General features: G+C 35.7%; 1 protein-coding gene across 5 annotated transcripts in view; it reads left to right on the top strand.

Annotated features, from left to right (window-relative positions):
- The window catches only part of tyk2 (tyrosine kinase 2), a 72,629-nt gene that overhangs the window by 501 nt on the left and 53,339 nt on the right, over positions 1-18,789 (top strand). For 3 of the 5 annotated variants that reach the window (XR_015481147.1, XM_087245073.1, XM_087245075.1), the window contains exons 2-5: positions 13,285-13,481; positions 13,581-13,704; positions 13,809-13,947; positions 17,608-17,771. Coding sequence is in view for 4 of the 5 variants with exons in the window: in XM_087245073.1 (XP_087101199.1) it covers positions 13,301-13,481; positions 13,581-13,704; positions 13,809-13,947; positions 17,608-17,771 (608 nt within the window). In the remaining variant the exon portion in view is untranslated. Of the gene's footprint in view, positions 1-2,274; positions 2,379-13,284; positions 13,482-13,580; positions 13,705-13,808; positions 13,948-17,607; positions 17,772-18,789 lie in introns of all 5 variants that reach the window. The other 2 variants (XM_087245074.1, XM_087245076.1) reach the window with 1 other exon arrangement.

Below are 18,789 nucleotides of genomic sequence, written 5' to 3' on the forward strand. Positions count from 1 at the left end.
ACAGGTTCACTTATTTTGTTTAATACACAGCTGACTTTTTAATCGACACATACAAAAGTATTTGTAGTGGTATATTTAAAATAATGATATATTCAAAAATACTATAGCTAAACGTTTCACAGAAGATGTGTAACCTAATAATAAAATTAAGGTAAGGTTGGTTTTATATTCACACATTCAAACTTTCTCTTTAATAATATAGTTTCAGAAAAGCAATCTTTGCAATTTATGAAATTCAAAACATTAAAGCAGCCAATGAGTATCGACGTAAGTTACAACATTGTTCACAGACAAATAAATAGTGCAAATGTTGTTTTGAAGTCATCATTACATCTGATTTCAGGACAGAATGTTTAATTCCTCCTGAGGACCTGAAACCTATAATTAATTTGTATATAAACGAAACATGGCAAAGGGAATAGGACAACTGCATAAATATTAATTTACGTGAAATTAACCCCCCAAAAAACTGAAAGACACTTTGCAAATTATATTGAGACCAGGCATGATCAGACTGTCTACACTAGATGACGAATTGGACATTCTAGTTTGATTTACTGAATGACGAAGCACTACCTAAATGTAATTACTGCCAAGCTGCTCTTACCATGAAACATATTTTGTTGGAATGTGGAAGTTTGAATACCATTAGACAAAAATTTTATGAGGAGAGTACTTTGATGGATATTTTTAAAAAGGTACCACCAGAAAGAATCTTAAATTATTTATCAAAAATTGAACTAAAAAAATCATATTTAACTTTGAATATATTTTTATTCATTTATATTCTATATATTTGTCTATTAAGTAAATTTTTATTTTAATACAAATTTGTTTTTATCATGTAATATTTTTATGTTTATTCATTTTGCCATGAAATAACCATAAGTTGCTGATGTGGCTATACATACAGTAAATAATAATAAGTAAATAAACATCTAATGTTAGACCGTATATTCAAAGTATAATCGTCGACTATAGAGAGCATGTCAGTTGTCATTGAACTGATGTGCGAAAATAAAACCAGCTTTACCTCAATAACAAAAAATATATAAATAGTTAGCATCATGGTAGACATATTAAAAATGAAGTTAATTATTAAAACATTACACATGCATTATTTACTTCATTTAAATGTTCTGGAATGTTCTTACAATCTTTTATCAAATAAAATGAGTGTAGTTAACTCAAAATATACTGAAAGTTCATTCTACTCATTTGAAAGGAGTTTCAAACTCAGTGTTGAAGGTAATGAGTTAATTAAATACCTCATTATTTCAACTTAAATGGAGTGAGTTCACAGTACTCGTTTTTTAACTCAAATGGTTTGTAGCAATCAGTTTCCTCAAATGGTTTGAGTTGCCTTAACTTATTGGGTTTTTATTTATTTATTGGGTGTTACTGTGCTCAAATTGCTTTGTTTACTCAAATGACTTAAGTTCACAGTACTTATTAGGATTAGTTTTGAACTTAAATGGTTCATTGCAATCGGTTTCCTCAAGCGTTTTGAGTTACCTTCACTTATTGGGTTTTACAGTGTATAATAATAGATATTATAATGTTCAGTGTATTAGAGTGTAGAGACACTTTTTTGATTCAGTTTTATGTATTTGTATATTGTCACAGTTTACAGTAATGTTATTTTATAAAGAATATTTCTCAGGCAAATTTAGATTACATTTAAATAGAAACGTTTTGGTTTTATGTTTCTACTGTTTGCGATTCTACTGTCCTGGTGAAATAGTGACATGTTTCAGAAAAAAAGTAGGATGGGCTTGATTTTGTCTGTTGGGAGTTGTGAGTGACAGTTTCTCCTGCCCACACTGTAGTAAACATGTCATAAGAGAAAGTTATTTTGGATTGTATGGTGATGACAATCTCATGACTTTCAACCAGCATTGGAATAAAAAAAACAAACAAGCTAATAAACAAAACATGGTAATACTTTCAGATTTGGGAGATTTGTTAATAATTTTATTGTTAAAATTTGTAATCACTGTTTTAAAGGGCATCTATGATGAAAATCAACTTTTGCAGTCTGTTTAGACAGAACTGTGTGTGGATATAGTTTGTCCACTGTCATATTGCAATGATGGAAACCCAACAAGTCTCGTTTTTTAAATTTCCTAATGTTAAAATAGTACACATGTACACCTAATGTACACATGTTCACGTTTTTTTGTTTTTTTTTTAAAGAAACTGGGATTAAAATATTAATTTTCTAAAACTCTGTGATTTTGATACGTTTATAAGTTTAAAACATTTTTAAAACAGAGCATGGATGTTTCTCAATCATAAGTACGGAAAGTTCGGACTTAGGTCCTTGGAAGTTCAGACTTGGAAGAACAAACTCCTGAGGACGCGTGGACACAATTCAGGTACTTCTTTAAGTGGAACAGCAGTGTACTTTTTAATGTCACTTACCCCACCATGGATTCATTAGTTTTACTGTACATTAACAACAAAAATGATTTAATTCTATAAAGCATGGTTGTATCATTAATATTATTATAATATCATAAATAAATATGCTGTGTAAAACTTATGCTGGATAAGTTGGCGGTTCATAAACTACAATGAACATTATACAAGTAGAAAGTACAAGATGTAAACAACTGGAGATAACGTTAAGTAATTTGGTAAACAAAATGACAAACAGCCTACAACACGATAACACAATTAAATAATAAAACAACAAAATAGCAATGGCAAAATAATACACCTGAGAACAAACAATATATTGAAAAGACAAAAAAAATTGCTGGTGGTAGATTTACATACTAGAGTTGGGCGATGTTGACCAATTTGGCATCGTAAGATGTGTAATGTGGCATCGTTGTTGTAGGCGGCGGTAAATAAATTATTTATGAATAATTAATTAATTCATAACAACTTAATTGTTTGCAGCCTACAGTTTAAACTACCTGACCCGCATGGTTTTGTTTTAAATCATAAATAAATAAAGATAAGTTACACACAAAATACCACCTGTCAAAAACTTTTTCTGTGGGACTCAGGCATGAAGTAATCTGTGTCGTTATAATGGCGTCAACAAACTTGGTTAGTAAAAAAGGTGCCCAACCAACAGGAACCAACCAACGATATCTGAGGTTTTCACTAAACTTACCAAGTACAGACGTAAAAAGCGAAAGATTCAAGCAGTGTACTGATGCTGTGACACATTACCTGATAGATTCAAAAGACCGAAGAGTCGTTAGATAGAGACAAGAATAATATCACGTTTACCAACTATAGTGAGATGCAATCCAGCGGTATGTCCTTGATAAACTGTTTGATGTGCGTATGAGTGTTTGTGTGTGTGGTCACATGATATGCGTTTTTATTAGTAAAGTATGGAAGGAAGCTTTTTAGCAACATTTGGTGAAACGCTAGTGTGTGGATGTGGATTGTTTTTGTTCTAAAATGCCTTTTTAAAACTAAAACGTATTAGTGTAAACAGGGCAGTGTGTATTTTTCTCGTGCGGGTTGCTGCTGCGACAGGGGCGGGGCGGAGGATCGTGCTGCCAGCTCAGCATAGTGATGTCTGTTGGCCATCAGCTATGGCATTATCTATATACCCAACCCTAATACACACGATGTATTAAATGTCTTGTTTTAACCACAATGGACAGAGGAGTTCTAGTGGTAGATGCGCTAAATATGACACTCCTGACTGTAGTGGCAGTACTCTGTACTACCCGCAGTACATGCGCACTGAACAAAATTATACATTGAACTAACTTTAAAAATATTATTGTAATTTTTAGTCTTTCTCAAAGTATAATTTAACTTTTGTTTAAACTTTAAAATTAAATTAATTAACCGCGTGTTCATATGACAACACAAGCGTGCGGTGCATGTAAACATACACCACGTGCTAAACACAACACCAACAGAACACTGAATGCGAGACACGAGTACACGATGAATGAAAACACTCACTGTGCACTCACACATAAGCAACACACATGTTTCATCTCAGCGCCAACTGGAACCAAAACCAACCAGACTGAGATGCTGAGAATGAAACCGCGTGATGCCGACAGAACAAAACATGAGTACAGAGCGAGCGTCCCAAGCACGCACAGACCACGATGGCGCGCGCATACAGAGACACACAAGGACAGAAAATGAGTGCTCGATCCGAGAAAACTCAAGCCGAGCACCACATACAGGACAAAACAGAGCTAGTGTCCGGACTCTGCCACCAAAACAAGAATTTACAAGACCAGAGTGGCAGAACCCTGACAGGATTTCATCTAAAATATCTTTTTTGTTCTCCAAATATGAACAAAGGTCTAAGGAGTTTGAAACAAAATGAGAGTGAATAATTAATTACAGAATTTTTTTTTTTAAAAATAGAGGCAACACCAAAATTACACATCCTAGATCTGAATGAAATATTCGTATTAAATACTTTGTACTTTATATAGTTGAATGTGCTGACAACAAAATCACACAACAATTATCAGTGGAAATCAAATTTATTAACCCATGGAGGTCTGGATCTGGAGTCACACTCACAATTGAAGTGCAAAAGCACTACAGGCTGATGATCTAACTTTGATGTAATGACCTTAAAACAAGTCAAAATGAGGCTTGATAGTGTGTGTGGCCTTCATATGCCTGTATGACCCCTCTACAACGCCAGGGCGTGCTCCTGATGAGGTGGCGAATGTGAGGATGGAGCGAGACAGGATGTCTCAGATGTGCTCAATTAGTATCAGGACTAGGGAACGGGCAGACCAGTCCATGGAGTCAATACCTTCGTCTTGCAGGAACTGCTGGCACACTCCAGCCACATGACATCTAGCATTGTCTTACATTATGAGGAATACAGAGCCAACTGCACAGACAAATGATCTCACAAGGGGCCTGAGGATCTAATCTTGGGACCTAATGGCAGTCAAGGTACCTCTGGTGAGCACATGAAGGGCTGCACGGCCCTCCAAAGACATGCCACCCCACACCATTACTCACCCACTTCCTAAACGGTCATGCTTGCGGAGGCTGCAGGGAGAAGAAAGTTCCTCACAGTGTCTCCAGACTCTGTCATGTCTGTCACATGTGTAAAACACAGGTTGCCAGTGGCAAATCTGTCAATCTTTGTGTTGTCTGGCAAATGCCGAACGTCCTGCATGATGTTGGGTTGTAAGCACAACTCTCACCTTTGGACTTTGGGCCCTCTTACCATCACCATGGAGTTTCTGACAGTTTAAGCAGACACATGCACATTTGTGACCTGCTGGAGGACCTGCTTTCCAGATGATGTGACCTGCTTTCCAGGGCTCTGGCAATGCTCCTCCTCTTCCTTCTTGCGGAAAGGCAGATGTAGTAGTCCTGCTGCTGGGTAGTTGCCCTACTAAGGCCTCCTTCACATCTTCTGTTGTACTGGCCTTTCTCCTGGAAGTACCTCCTTGCTCAGGACACACAGTAGACCATCTTGCCACCGCTCGCATTGATGTGCCATCCTAGATGAGCTGCACTACCTGAGCCCCTTGTGTGGGTTGTAGACTCTGTCTCATGTTACCACTAAAGTGAAAGCACTGCCAGCATTCAAAAGTGACCAAAACATCAGCCAGTAATTATAGGAACCGAAAGGTGGTTTGTGGTGACCACCTGCTTTATTGGGGCTGTCTTGTTTATTTCCTACAATTTCCACCTGTTGTCTATTCCATTTGCTAAACAGCTCGTGAAATTGATTGTCAAATGATGCGATTACACATGTCAGGTTGATTTTTCAATGCAGCCAACTGCAAAACTTGATGCACAAGCTTGCGTTTCCAATCTCTTATTCGCATGTGTATGAATAGAAGTCTATGGGGCAAAAAGTGCAGTGTGACCACGGTTTAAGTGGGCAGTTTGATTTCACGAAAGTGTGATCGACTTTGAGCTACATTGTGTTGTTTAAGTGTTGTCATTTTTTTTAGCAGTGTATATATCTTCAGTTTTACGCTGATAGATTGGTATCATCAAGGTCTAAAAAACTTACAATAAAGAAAAAAATGACCCACTGCAAATAATGGATCTTTCAAAGTGATGTTTTATAAACAAATTTCGGGAGAAGCATGATCTGTTTTGATGAATTTATTATCTCCTATTATTCTATTATCCAATCAGCTTAAGAAAAACCCGTATAAATAGTCAAACATGTCATACCTATGTTTTCTCTCAACTTCAGCCTCCCTCCACCACCCCAACTCCACACTATTACACCTGATACCTACTTAATTCTGAGGGGGGAAGCCAGGCTAGACACTGTGCTCAGACCCCTATCTCTCTATGCTGATAAGGGGGATAACATGAGTTAGGGGGCCTTTCCTAGCTTAGAGCCCTCTCCACGGAAAGTTCACCAAATACTCGTATTCTATTCAGTCAAAAATCTGTGAGTGTGAAATCCAGGTAAGACAGCTGTAAAAATCATGATGGAAAAATCACAGTCTATTTGATGATGTCACACTTTGACCATGTATAATGTTGTGTATGCTGCAACAGGCATAATATAATGTTACAATTTTGTTGTATTTTAAAACAAACAAAACTCGTTTTCTTCTTTTAGTTTTGTTGCAAGATTTTAGTGATTCATCAGTGGTGGACACACGATTCCAAACTTAAACTTTGAAATGTGATATAATTTTGCATTAGCTTACATTTCTCATATTCACATACACATGAATTATGGTAAATAGAACAAAAGGAGTGGCATTGAGTGCATTTGTAACCCACTAGGGGGTTGTGTATATTTCAAATCTGTTGTTCAAAAACACAATTCTCAAACCTCGGGGACATTCAACAATCCAGGGTTAACTTGATATCATGTAAACCTAAACTCTTGGTTAGTCAGTGGTGTTTACTAGAGGTTGTTTGGCCAGTCTTAATTTTTTATGCTGCCACCCTAAAAAATTGTCATTAGCTTTGAAAGCAGCTAAAAACTAAAAAATTATCTTGCGTTATCTTGCAAAGATGTTTTGTGTTTTCTCGCAAAGATGTTTTGTGTTTTCTCGCAAAGATGTTTTACGTTATCCCACAAAGATGTTTAGCGCTCTCTTACAAAGATGTTTTGCGTTATCTTACAAAGATGTTTTGGGTTCCCTCGCAAAGATATTTTGCATTATCTTGCAAAGATGTTTTGCGTTATCTTATGAAGATATTTTGCGTTATCTCACAAAGATGTTTCACGTTATCTCACAAAGATGTTTTGCGTTATCTCACAAAGATGTTTTGCATTATCTCGCAAAGATATTTTGCGTTGTTTTGCAAAACTGTTTCTCCACAAACACTTCCTGTTTACTTCACTAAGCCCTCCCGTTTTTGCAGAAGTTCTCCCGTATTTTACCATTCTATCCCACTTTCTTTACATTAAAGCTGTGCGTTAACTGTTGCCTTTCATATGCAACCTCTGAACCAGTGAATGCATGTATAAGGGCTGACTGACAGACACGCTCCGTACAATAAACTGATCCCAGATCAGCTTCTGTTCACGCCATTTAAAGTGACACCTCTGTTATCAAACAAGAGCAGTAAATGAATCTCATAATGATCTATAATTAAAGCATTCCATTACTTTAGAAACTGTTTGTGCTCATTTAAGAGAAAATGAGCTGTTTAAGATAAAACATGCAGGACGGACATGTTTACATATTATTCAGTGTATTTGTCTGTCTGTTTAAACATACACTTAAATCCGAAGGTGACCTGCACTTTTGCTCTTCTGTAAATGGCGTTTAGCAAGTTAGCAGGGTTGGCATGCTGTCCCAGGAGAGAACCCTGAGCTCGGAGATAGTTGAGCCCAGGGCTCCCGCCAGGTCCATAAAGCATGTGAGGGAAGTACGAGATCAGGTGTTCTCGAGAGCTCCCCCCGGCAAAGGAGGAGAAGAGGTGGATGGGGGGTTTCTTCGGGAAAACGAAGATAAGGGAGTAGTTCTTAGCTAGGTTACTTATAGTGAGTTTGGCTCGATCTGATTGGCTAGCTAATGAGTGTAGATGAGTGGCCAGCTGCAGTCAATCATATCACATGCTCCTCTCGAAATTAGCTTGTGAAACTTCATAAAGGGATAGTTCACCCAAAAATCCTAATTCCCTCACACAATAGGTTCTAAACATATAAATATCTTTCTTCTGTTGCACACAAAACAAGATATTCTGAAGAACGCTGGAAACCAGCAGTCATTAGCTGTATTTCGATCCAAAAATGCAAATAAACTTTTTGCGATTTCTGACATGCAGTGAACGCGCAGTGGTGTTTGAAGGTGTCAGACGCAGAGCACAGACGCTCTTGATTCTGGAGGTCATTAATAATATTATATAATAACACTAATACTTAAACGGTAAGTCATTTTAGAATGACCAAAACAGTTCAGATGCTTTATAATGTGCTCAGCCTGCTGGTTTATCCATTCACACACATTTTTTATCATCACATGATCTCTTATGCAAAATCACATTTTTTTAACGCACATGCTGGAGTTTGTGCGGTTAAAGTGTTTCCATCGTAGTTTGTGTGCATCATTTCTTATTGAATTAAAAAGTTTATCCTACTCAGTTATGCATGTTTTTTTTATGCGCATTTTCAAAATTGATGTGCATCTTGGCGTTTCCATCAACCGTTTTTTTTCATGCACATATCCAAAATGCGCATAAAAATAAGTGGATTGAAACGTAGCTATTGGCATCCATAATAGTATCAAATAAAGTCAGTGGCTGTTTCCCAGCATTCGTCAGAAAATCTTTTTTTGTATTCAACAAAAAAAAAAAAACTCAAACCGGTTTGGAACAAGTTGAGATTGAGTAAATGATGACAGAACTTTCATTTTAGGTTTAACTATGCTTTTAAAATGCAGTTTAAATGACCTCAAATTCTAGATAAAAGTGCACAGTTTCCCCTTTTCGTGGTGCTCTGTTCCATCATAAAGCTAATTATGATGGAACACTAAAAAGTCACAATGAAAGAGTTTTGCATGTCTGGACAGCATCAACAGTATTACTGTACTGAATTTCTCAATAAATCAGGTGAGTCAATGATTCAGTGAAAAGTCATTTAAAAGTTTCCAAATTATACTGCATGTAGCTTTAACAAAGATTTTTAAATTTATGTAATAAAGACTATACAGTACACTGTTATTTTACATTGCATTTGTCAATTTCTGTACCTGTCAAACTATCTATGCTCATAGTTTGTTCATTTATCCAGGTGCACTTCCTACAAAAATGTCCCAATCGTTGTAAAATAATGAAACAAATCCAAACAGAACCATTCAAGTCATCTGGTCAAACAGTTTCAATATTGCAAAATTATATAGCAGAAAGACAAAACATTGCATGTCTGCTGTTTTAGCCCTACTTTCCATTAGCTATCAAGAAGACACAAAGTTATGGCAAAGACACAAATAAATCATATTTATGTCAGTTACTGGATGTTTGTGAACATAAAAGGAAGGAGGAAGAAGAAATCTCAACATACTAGATCTGGAAAAAAGTGGTGACGGTACACTACTGATGCAGCTTCACCAGGTCTCTGCCATAAAGGTAGAGCTGCAATAATAATCAATAATAGATGATTTCAGCATGGATATGCCAATGTACCTATTCACAATAGTGCAACTGCAATGCTGAGTCTAAATTATAGTTGAGCAGCTCTACAGGTCAGGAAACATGACACTTGTGGAGTCAATTCAGAATTTGACCATAACAGAGTTAATAGTTTAGCATTTAATGTATTTTTAGGTCTGTGACTGTTTGAGCATTTTAAGAGAGTTTAAACACTCAGACACAAGAAATGTCTTTTTTTTTACATTATTTATTCAAACTTTCCAGAATTCTGTTGATTCTGTTCCCAGCTGGAATCACACCAAATATGGAGCACTGTGTCACTTGCTCTAATTTACTGATGTGATGTTTTCACCTCATGTGACTTTTTCACTTGAGTTCAATTATTTGAACTTGCACAATAGACATGATTGAGGTGAATTTTGTGCATTTGAGTAAATTTGCATTTACTTTTGCATGTAAATTTGTTTTGGACCCTGCTTTCCAGAAATCCATAAAGCACTGTTTATTTCACTTTTATCTTAGCTGTTTTGTATTCATCTGGGTTATTCTTGGGTTATATACTTACGAGAGAATATATTTACTAAATGTTTTCATACGTTCTCCAAATTTATCCACACCCAACTAATTTGATATAATGTTATATTCATTCATTTAGCAACTCGCTGACGACTTTGAGCACATCAAGTATGAAGTATACGGTTGGGTTTAGGGTTGTGGTTGGTATAGGCCAGGGGTCGGCAACCCAAAATGTTGAAAGAGCCATATTGGACCAAAAAAAACAAAAAACAAATATGTTTGGAGCCGCAAAAAATGTAAAGCCTTATATAAGCCTTATAATGAAGGAAACACATCTGTATGTATCTACAGTAGCTATATTAGCCTATATAAAAATGACTAAGTTGGCTACAAATACATAATGAGCTTTCATGATTAAATAGCCACTGAAATCAGGTGGTTGGTGTTTATTTCGTTGTCATTTAAACACTTCAGCACAGCCTCTGGTCTTTCAGTGATATTAATTTGATCATTTCTTCTTGCGGCCCATCAGAGTTCACATACCTGCATAAAAGCGCGTTGAATATCGGTCACATCACAGGCAATTGAGTATGCTGGCACTGAATTAATGTACTTGGTTTGCTGATCGGTGATGTTACCTGCCATTTTAATAGCCCTTTCCTTCACTGTCTTAGCGGAGAGAGGTATATCTTTAATTTTTTGTATTATCTTGGTTTTGTTTTTGAAGTCTGCAAATAGGTGTTCTAATATGTTGATGAATGACTCCTTCATGTAGTCGACATCTGTGAACGGTTTTTTATTATTTATTATCTCCCGGTTTGTTTACAACAGCCACCTGCCTGGCATCCCGCCCTGCTAATAGAAACCTGTGTCGCAGGCTATGACGCAAATCTTCGTTGACAGAATTGTTGAAATTAAATATTAATTCTACACACTTTTACAGCATTTGAAAACGTTAAAAATGTTTGTCCTCCTATAGAAATCATATTAAAATAAAAATATATACTAACCTTCCCCATCTTTTTGAACATTTTTGAAAAAACTTCAGGGAGCCACAAGGGCAGCGCTAAAGAGCCGCATGCGACTCTAGGGCCACTGGTTGCTGACCCCTGGTATAGGCGTTAATAACTGTGATGGTTTTGTTTAGGTGTGGGGTAGATGTAGATGTTAATAACTGATGGGTACATCGCCATCTTGCCAACAACTTAGAGTGACATGTGCGTCTCCATAACTTCAAGTTCGGCCTCTACTACAAGTCATGCCCCCTTCATGTTATGCCCTTGTCTTGCAGTCCGCAGACAGACCCTACTCGGAAATACAGCACTAATTTAAACTTAATTAAAAATAAAAATGACAAAAAAAAAAGTAAATTACAAAAATGTTTTCAATGGGGGAAATGTATGTTAATTACTGCATAAATAAACGTTTTTACCACAATCACCCCCGAACAAAATTCAAAATAATAAAATTATTATAAAACTATAATTGAATTAGCTAAAAAAAAAAAAAAAAGCTGTGGGTACTTTAGTTGTTCATCCTTTTTTGACCGGCTAAGACCACAAATTATATTCCCAAATAAGGGACACCACAGGATTAAAGCTGTACCAGAGACCACACCATCTAATGAGAATAATGATTTATTTCAGCTTATCCAAGCAAATGGACATTTTTCTTTTAAATTAAAGTTTTGTTTTAAAGCACTAATATGAAAACATATTTGAAATTCAATGTTGTTTTTTCTACATTAAATGTTTAACGAAATCTCATAATATACTTTGCAGAATTTAGGTTAATCATATATTAATCAACCTATTTATCATTACCGCAACCAATGTTCATTAAGTGATATTTTATTATTATTTTTTTAATTGTTTGCTCTTCAGTGCATGTGCATAATCTACAAATTATGTCCTTTCAGGTTAGCAACATTATTTTGAAAATACATCAGGTTTTATTAAAATACATTTAAAAAAGTGTTGTTAGTTGTTTACGGTGTTTCAGTAATGAGAAAAAACAATCAAAATAAAAAATGCTGTTATTTTAAAAATAAATGTTATTTCAGAATCTCAAGTAACTCCACATCACTGTTAATAACACTTTTTAAAAAAAAATGTCTAAATTAATTAGCTTTTTTGACAGAGTCAATTTTGCAGACTGTTGTGGTAATGAGATTTTTTATTACTTGTTTTGGAAATTATGCTCAAAAAGGTACTAAATGATATGTATATATGTTTTAATTAATGTTGACAAATGCTCCAGACTTTGTTTCAATTATCTGCAAAAAAATTTTTAAATTAAACCTTTTTTAAAAATTCATGTTTGAAAATTTTTAACCAAGTTTTTGTGAGAATCACCCATCTACACGTGTCCCTTGTTTATCATATTTTATGCTTTATTCACTCTCCTACAGAATCATCACAATCAGTATAAATTCATTGTTTACAAGTAGAGCTATTTAATTTATCTTGTGAAATTGTTTTATGATATATATCATGACATGAAAAATTATATAGCACAAAAACAATATTGCAATGTCGAGATATCGCAATGTCAATGCAATGTCAAGATATCACAATGTAATTGGATCGCAATGTCAAGATATCACTGTCAAGATGTCGCAATGTCAAGGTATCGCAATATCAAGGTATTGCAATGGCAAGGTATCGCAATGTCAGTACAGCTAAATGTCAAGATACCAAAATGTCAAGATATCGAAATGTCAGGATATCACAATGTCAATCTATCGCAATGTCAATACAGCAAAATGTCAAGATATCCTAATGTCAAGATATCTCAATGTCAATATATTGCAATGTCAAGATATCTCAATGTTAAGGTATCGCAATGTCAAGTTACGGAAATGTCAAGATATCGAAATTCCAACATATCACAGTGTCAAGATATCGCAATGTCAAAATAACGCAATGCAATATTTTTCTATAGTATTTTTCTAATACTATGAAACTCAAGTTTCAAACAAGTCAGGGGTAAGTACTGTAAATAATGGCAGGATTTTTCACATTCATATCCCTTTAAGGACATTGTGACGCTACAATCAAGTTCAGACGCAGTGTTTATTGCAATATAGAATAACTTCCTCAGAATGGGACTTTGTAACTTCACAGCATTCAAGGAAGTGTAAAGTGTTAAAAAGTTTTAAAAGACTGTCCCCCCCCCCCACAGTTTTATTGTAAACACACCTTAATGTCATTGACCCAGGTGCTGGACTCAATGTATGATGTATAGACGAGGACGTTCTAGGAGATCAAAGAAAGCAGGGACGTCCAAAGGACAGAGTGAAGGTCCTGGTGTCCATGTGTTTCTGTTCTGGACCAAAGATGGAGAACGATGCCTGTCTTACAAGAAGGGTGAGGTGACTGCTGAAGATCTCACCACTGAAGCAGCAAAGGCTGTGGGTAGGTTTGGGTGTGGATGCCAGTAAGAGATTTAAAATCAATAAATAAATAAGTAAATAAATAAATAAAGATATCTAAAATGCTTTCTCTTTTCCTCAGGGATCACTCCAGTCTGTCATGCCTTGTTTGCACTGTATGACCCTGCTTCATTGTGCTGGTACAGTCCAAATCACAACTTTAATGCAGAGAACCAGTCGGGCCTGTTACTGCATTTTCGTTTGAGGTGAGTGTGAAGGCGTGTAGAGATTGTTGGATTGGTATGCGTGCATAAAAGCGTGATGCGACAGTGAAAGAAAGCTGTAATCATCAATGGAAACTCTTTTGTAGATTTTACTTTCATAAGTGGCATGGATTAGGTGAAAATGCACCAGAAGTGGGCCGCTATGCATTACGGACCTCAGCTGGGACACAGCAGGCGACATCTCATTTGCTGGAGCTGAGTGCCCTGGAATACCTGTTTGCTCAGGTGATTTTTTTTTTACAGTCTCTCAAAGTAATTCAAAGAGGTTTCCTGAAACCCTTTAGTTTCATTGCCTTCATTTCTTTGTTGTTTGAAGAGAAAACATTGCAGCGTCTGAACAGGTTCAGGCTATTTAATAATTGTTAACACTTTTGAATGATTCATGCTGTTAACTACTGGCTTATCTGCCTATTATTGTGATATTAACTGTTCATCAGTAGTTATAAAGAATGATCTGAACCCAAACTTCTTCCTTACTAGCTACTACTTAGTAGCTTATTTAGCTAGTAGAGTTAGTTTGTTAATACTGTGATTTGTGACCCAAACTAAAGTGTTAACAAGCAATTTTGTTAGTTATGATCACTATGAGTCACTCTGTAAAATTATGTGATCTTGACTCAAAGTATCGCAATGTCAATATATTGCAATGTCAAGGTATCGCAATATCTATATATCGCAATGTCAAGATATCACAATATCTATATATCGCAATGTCAAGATATCACAATATCTATATATCGCAATGTCAAGATATCACAATATCTATATATCGCAATGTCAAGATATCACAATATCTATATATCACAATGTCAAGATATCGCAATATCTATATTGCAATGTCAAGATATTGCAATATCTATATATCGCAATGTCAAGATATCGCAATATCTATATATATCGCAATGTCAAGATATCACAATATCTATATATCGCAATGTCAAGATATTGCAATATCTATATATCGCAATGTCAAGATATCGCAATATCTATATATATCGCAATGTCAAGATATCACAATATCTATATATCGCAATGTCAAGATATCACAATATCTATATATCGCAATGTCAAGATATCACAATATCTATATATCGCAATGTCAAGATATCGCAATATCTATATATATATCGCAATGTCAAGATATCGCAATATCTATATATCGCAATGTCAAGATATCGCAATATCTATATATCTCAATGTCAAGATATCGCAATATCTATATATCACACTGTCAAGATATCGCAATATCTATATATCGCAATGTCAAGATATCGCAATATCTATATATATCACAATGTCAAGTGATCGCAATATCTATATATCGCAATGTCAAGATATCGCAATATCTATATATCGCAATGTCAAGAAATCGTAATATCTATATATCGCAATGTCAGGAGATCACAATATCTATATATCGCAATGTCAAGATATCACAATATCTATATATCACAATGTCAAGATATCGCAATATCTATACATTGCAATGTCAAGATATCGCAATATCTATATATCGCAATATCTATATATCGTAATATCAAGATATCGCAATATCTATATATATCGCAATGTCAAGATATCGCAATATCTATATATATCGCAATATCTATATATCGCAATGTCAAGAGATCACAATTTCTATATATCACAATGTCAAGAAATCGCAATATCTATATATCGCAATGTCAACATATCGCAATATCTATATATCGCAATGTCAAGATATTGCAATGTCAAGCTATCACAAAGTCAAGATATCGCAATGTCAAGATATCGCAATGTCAAGATATCGCAATGTCAAGATATTGCAATGTCAAGGTATCACAATATCTATATATCGCAATGTCAAGATATCACAATGTTCATACATCGCAGTGTCAAGGTATTGCAATGTCAATATATAGCAATGTCAAGATATCACAATGTTCATACATCACAGTCTCAAGGTATCGCAATGTCAATATATAGCAATGTCAATATATCGCAATGTCAATATATCGCAATGTCAAAGTATTGCAATGTCAAGACATCGCAAAGATATAACAATGTCCATATATCACAGTGTCAAGGTATCACAGTGTCAAGGTATCACAGTGTCAAGGTATCTCAGTGTCAAGGTATCGCAATGTCAAAGTATTGTGATGTCAAAGTATGGATTTGCATATTAAACAACGTAGTGCAAAATGTGAAAATTAGGGTTGCGATGGTTTGAAAATAGTATCAAATCACACCAGACACATCTTTCACCTTTTTGCAATTGGTGAATGATTGGGCTCAGCATCTTTAAAGGTCTTATTAAATAAAAATAAAGGTTTTTACATGGTAGTATCAGTATTGTAAGTTTTTAAAATATCTATAAGCTAGTGCGCACTAAAACGGTGACAAAATTCATGCTTAAGTGGTATAAAACTGATATGACATGTAAAGATTGCAGTTTGTCACTTCCGCCTAAACGCCCCAGGATAGTGAAGGGGACTCTATACTGCTCAGTGAGCCCCGTCTTTCAAATGAGATGTTAAACCAATGTGCTGACTTTCTGTGGTTATGACAAATCGGAGGATGTTCTTCGAAAAAGAGTAGGGGTTTAACCCTGGCATCCTGGCCAAATTTACCCACTGGCCTCTGTCCATCATGGCTTCCTAACCATCCCCATATCATAATTGGCTACATTATTCTGTCTCCTCTCCACCAATCAGTTGGTGTGTGGTGTGCGGTCTGGTTCAATATGGCTGCCATCGCGTCATCCAATTGGATGCCACACAATGGTGGTAGAAGAGGAGAATCCCCTAAATGTGTAAAGCACTTTGAGTGTCTAGAAAAGTGCTATATAAATGTAAAGAATTATTATTATTATTATAATTAAATACCTTCAAGAAAAAATTGGGGTCGCGAGTCACTAACATTGTTATTTTGGGGTTTCACTGTATTTATCATCAGATGTACGTTTTCACAATAGTTTGGTTTTTGTCAGTTCAAATGCAAGGAGAACAGAAACCGATCGCATGCTGTCTGAGGAAACTACGATGAAGTTTTGTTTACTTTGTTCATGATATACTTTTAAATCTATGCACCTACTTTAAAGTATATAAATTGATGCTGGGGCTTTAGTACATTCCCTAAAGTTGATGGTTAGTTACTTCTAAACGATAGATATATAACTGGACATAAAGAGAGAGATTACAGTACCATTTAACTGAGCTTGCATGTGGGATGAGGAAGTACAATATAATTTTGCAGACAACATCAGAATCATTTGAAATTGCACAGTTTGATTGCACTTTAGCTTAAGTAACAATTCACACTATTAACTACTGACATATTACCTGCCTTTTATTAAGATGTTAACGGTTTATTAATGATCTTATTATGCATCCATAATTTTACCCAATGCCTAAACCCTGCCCGAATAACTATTAATAAGCTGCTTATTAGTAGTTAATTGAGCTAAAAGTCTAATCATTGTCAGGAAGGCGGCTGTTCCAGAGTTTAGGAGCCATAAATGAGAAGGCCCGACCTCTTTTAGTAGACTTTGGTATTCTGGGTACTACCAGAAGCCCTGCGTTTTGATATATTAAAGAGCAGGTTAGATTGTAGCGAGACAGAAGGTTGGTTAGATAAACAGGAGCAAAAAAAAGAAGCAATATTTTATAATCATTACAGAACTGGATACAGGCAGCTAGTGTCATAAGGAAAAAATTAGGGAGATTGCGAGAACTGTATTTTAAAATAAATTGGAATCCATAATATTTTAAAATCTGTCACGTCTTGATAGTCGTGCTCTATTATCAAGTGTATATTGCTGTTTTTTATGTTCTTTTTACTGTCCAGATGTTCTTTACTATTCCTGTCAGTCTCTTAAGCAGCATGTTTTGATTCTCTTGCTAGGCAAAATATGATTTTGTGAATGACTTGGTGCCGTTGAATGCAGTGAGTGGAGAGGAAGAGATCGGTCGCTATCAGAATGAATGTCTGGGTATGGCTGTGCTTCACCTTTCCTACACGGCTCTGCAGACCGGCTCTTCTCTACAGGATGTGGCCAAGCAGACCAGGTGTGGCTTCAGATTTCTGTACTGCTTAGACTCTAAGCCTTTGAGGAAGACTTGAAGACAAGCTATTAGAAAGAGGAAGTTAAAAGATTTGTTTTTAAAGATTGATTTAAACGGTAGCAGAGAAACATTAATCTGTTTGCTGGTAAAGGGGTCTAAAATATCTGAGACAGGTGCTGAAAGAGACATGTTGTGGTATTTAGTAACCCACAAAAGCCTGAATTTGCTAAGACGTCCAGTATGTCAATAACCAACATTTCTATATTGCTACCTTTCCCTAATGAACACTTCTGATTAGATAAACAGCAACTCACTCATATGTCATACATAGAGGTTTAAACTGCAGTTTCAGTGAAGCTTCATAGTGCTCTGCATTTTGTGTCCATAATTTCACGCATTACATAGTCTCGTCTTTGAGGTTTATGTCAGGATGTTTCCTTAATGAGTCATTCTCTTGACATTAGGTGTGGGGGATGTATGCACATCCATGACATCATGCATTATGTTAATTTAAAAAATGATTGAACAAGGTAATTTGTGATAATTGTACAAGTTTGGAGTAGTAGCATCCAGCTATGTAACATTTTCTTCAAAATGGTTACATTAAATGTGTTTGTATTGTACACTCACCGGCCACTTTATTAGGTACACCGGTCCAACTGATCGTTAATGCAAATTTATAATCAGCCAGTCACATCGCAACAACTCAGTGAATTTAGGCATGCAGACATGGTTGAGACGATCTGCTGCAGTTCATACCTAATAGGGAAGAAAGGTGATTTAAATTACTTTAAACGTGGCATGGTTGTTGGTGCCAAACGGACTGGTCTGAATATTTCAGAAACTGCTGAACTACTGGGATTTTCATGCTCAACCATCTCTAGGGTTTACAGAGAATGTTCTTAAAATATCCAGTGAGCAGCAGTTCTGTGGGCGCAAATGCCTTGTTGATACCAGAGGTCAGAGAAGAATGGCCAGACTGTTGTGAGTTGATAGAAAGGCTACAGTAACTCAAATAATG

Source organism: Danio rerio, chromosome 3, assembly GCF_052040795.2.
Source record: "Danio rerio strain M-AB ecotype USA chromosome 3, GRCz13ab, whole genome shotgun sequence".
In the NCBI taxonomy this organism is placed as follows: Eukaryota; Metazoa; Chordata; class Actinopteri; order Cypriniformes; family Danionidae; genus Danio; species Danio rerio.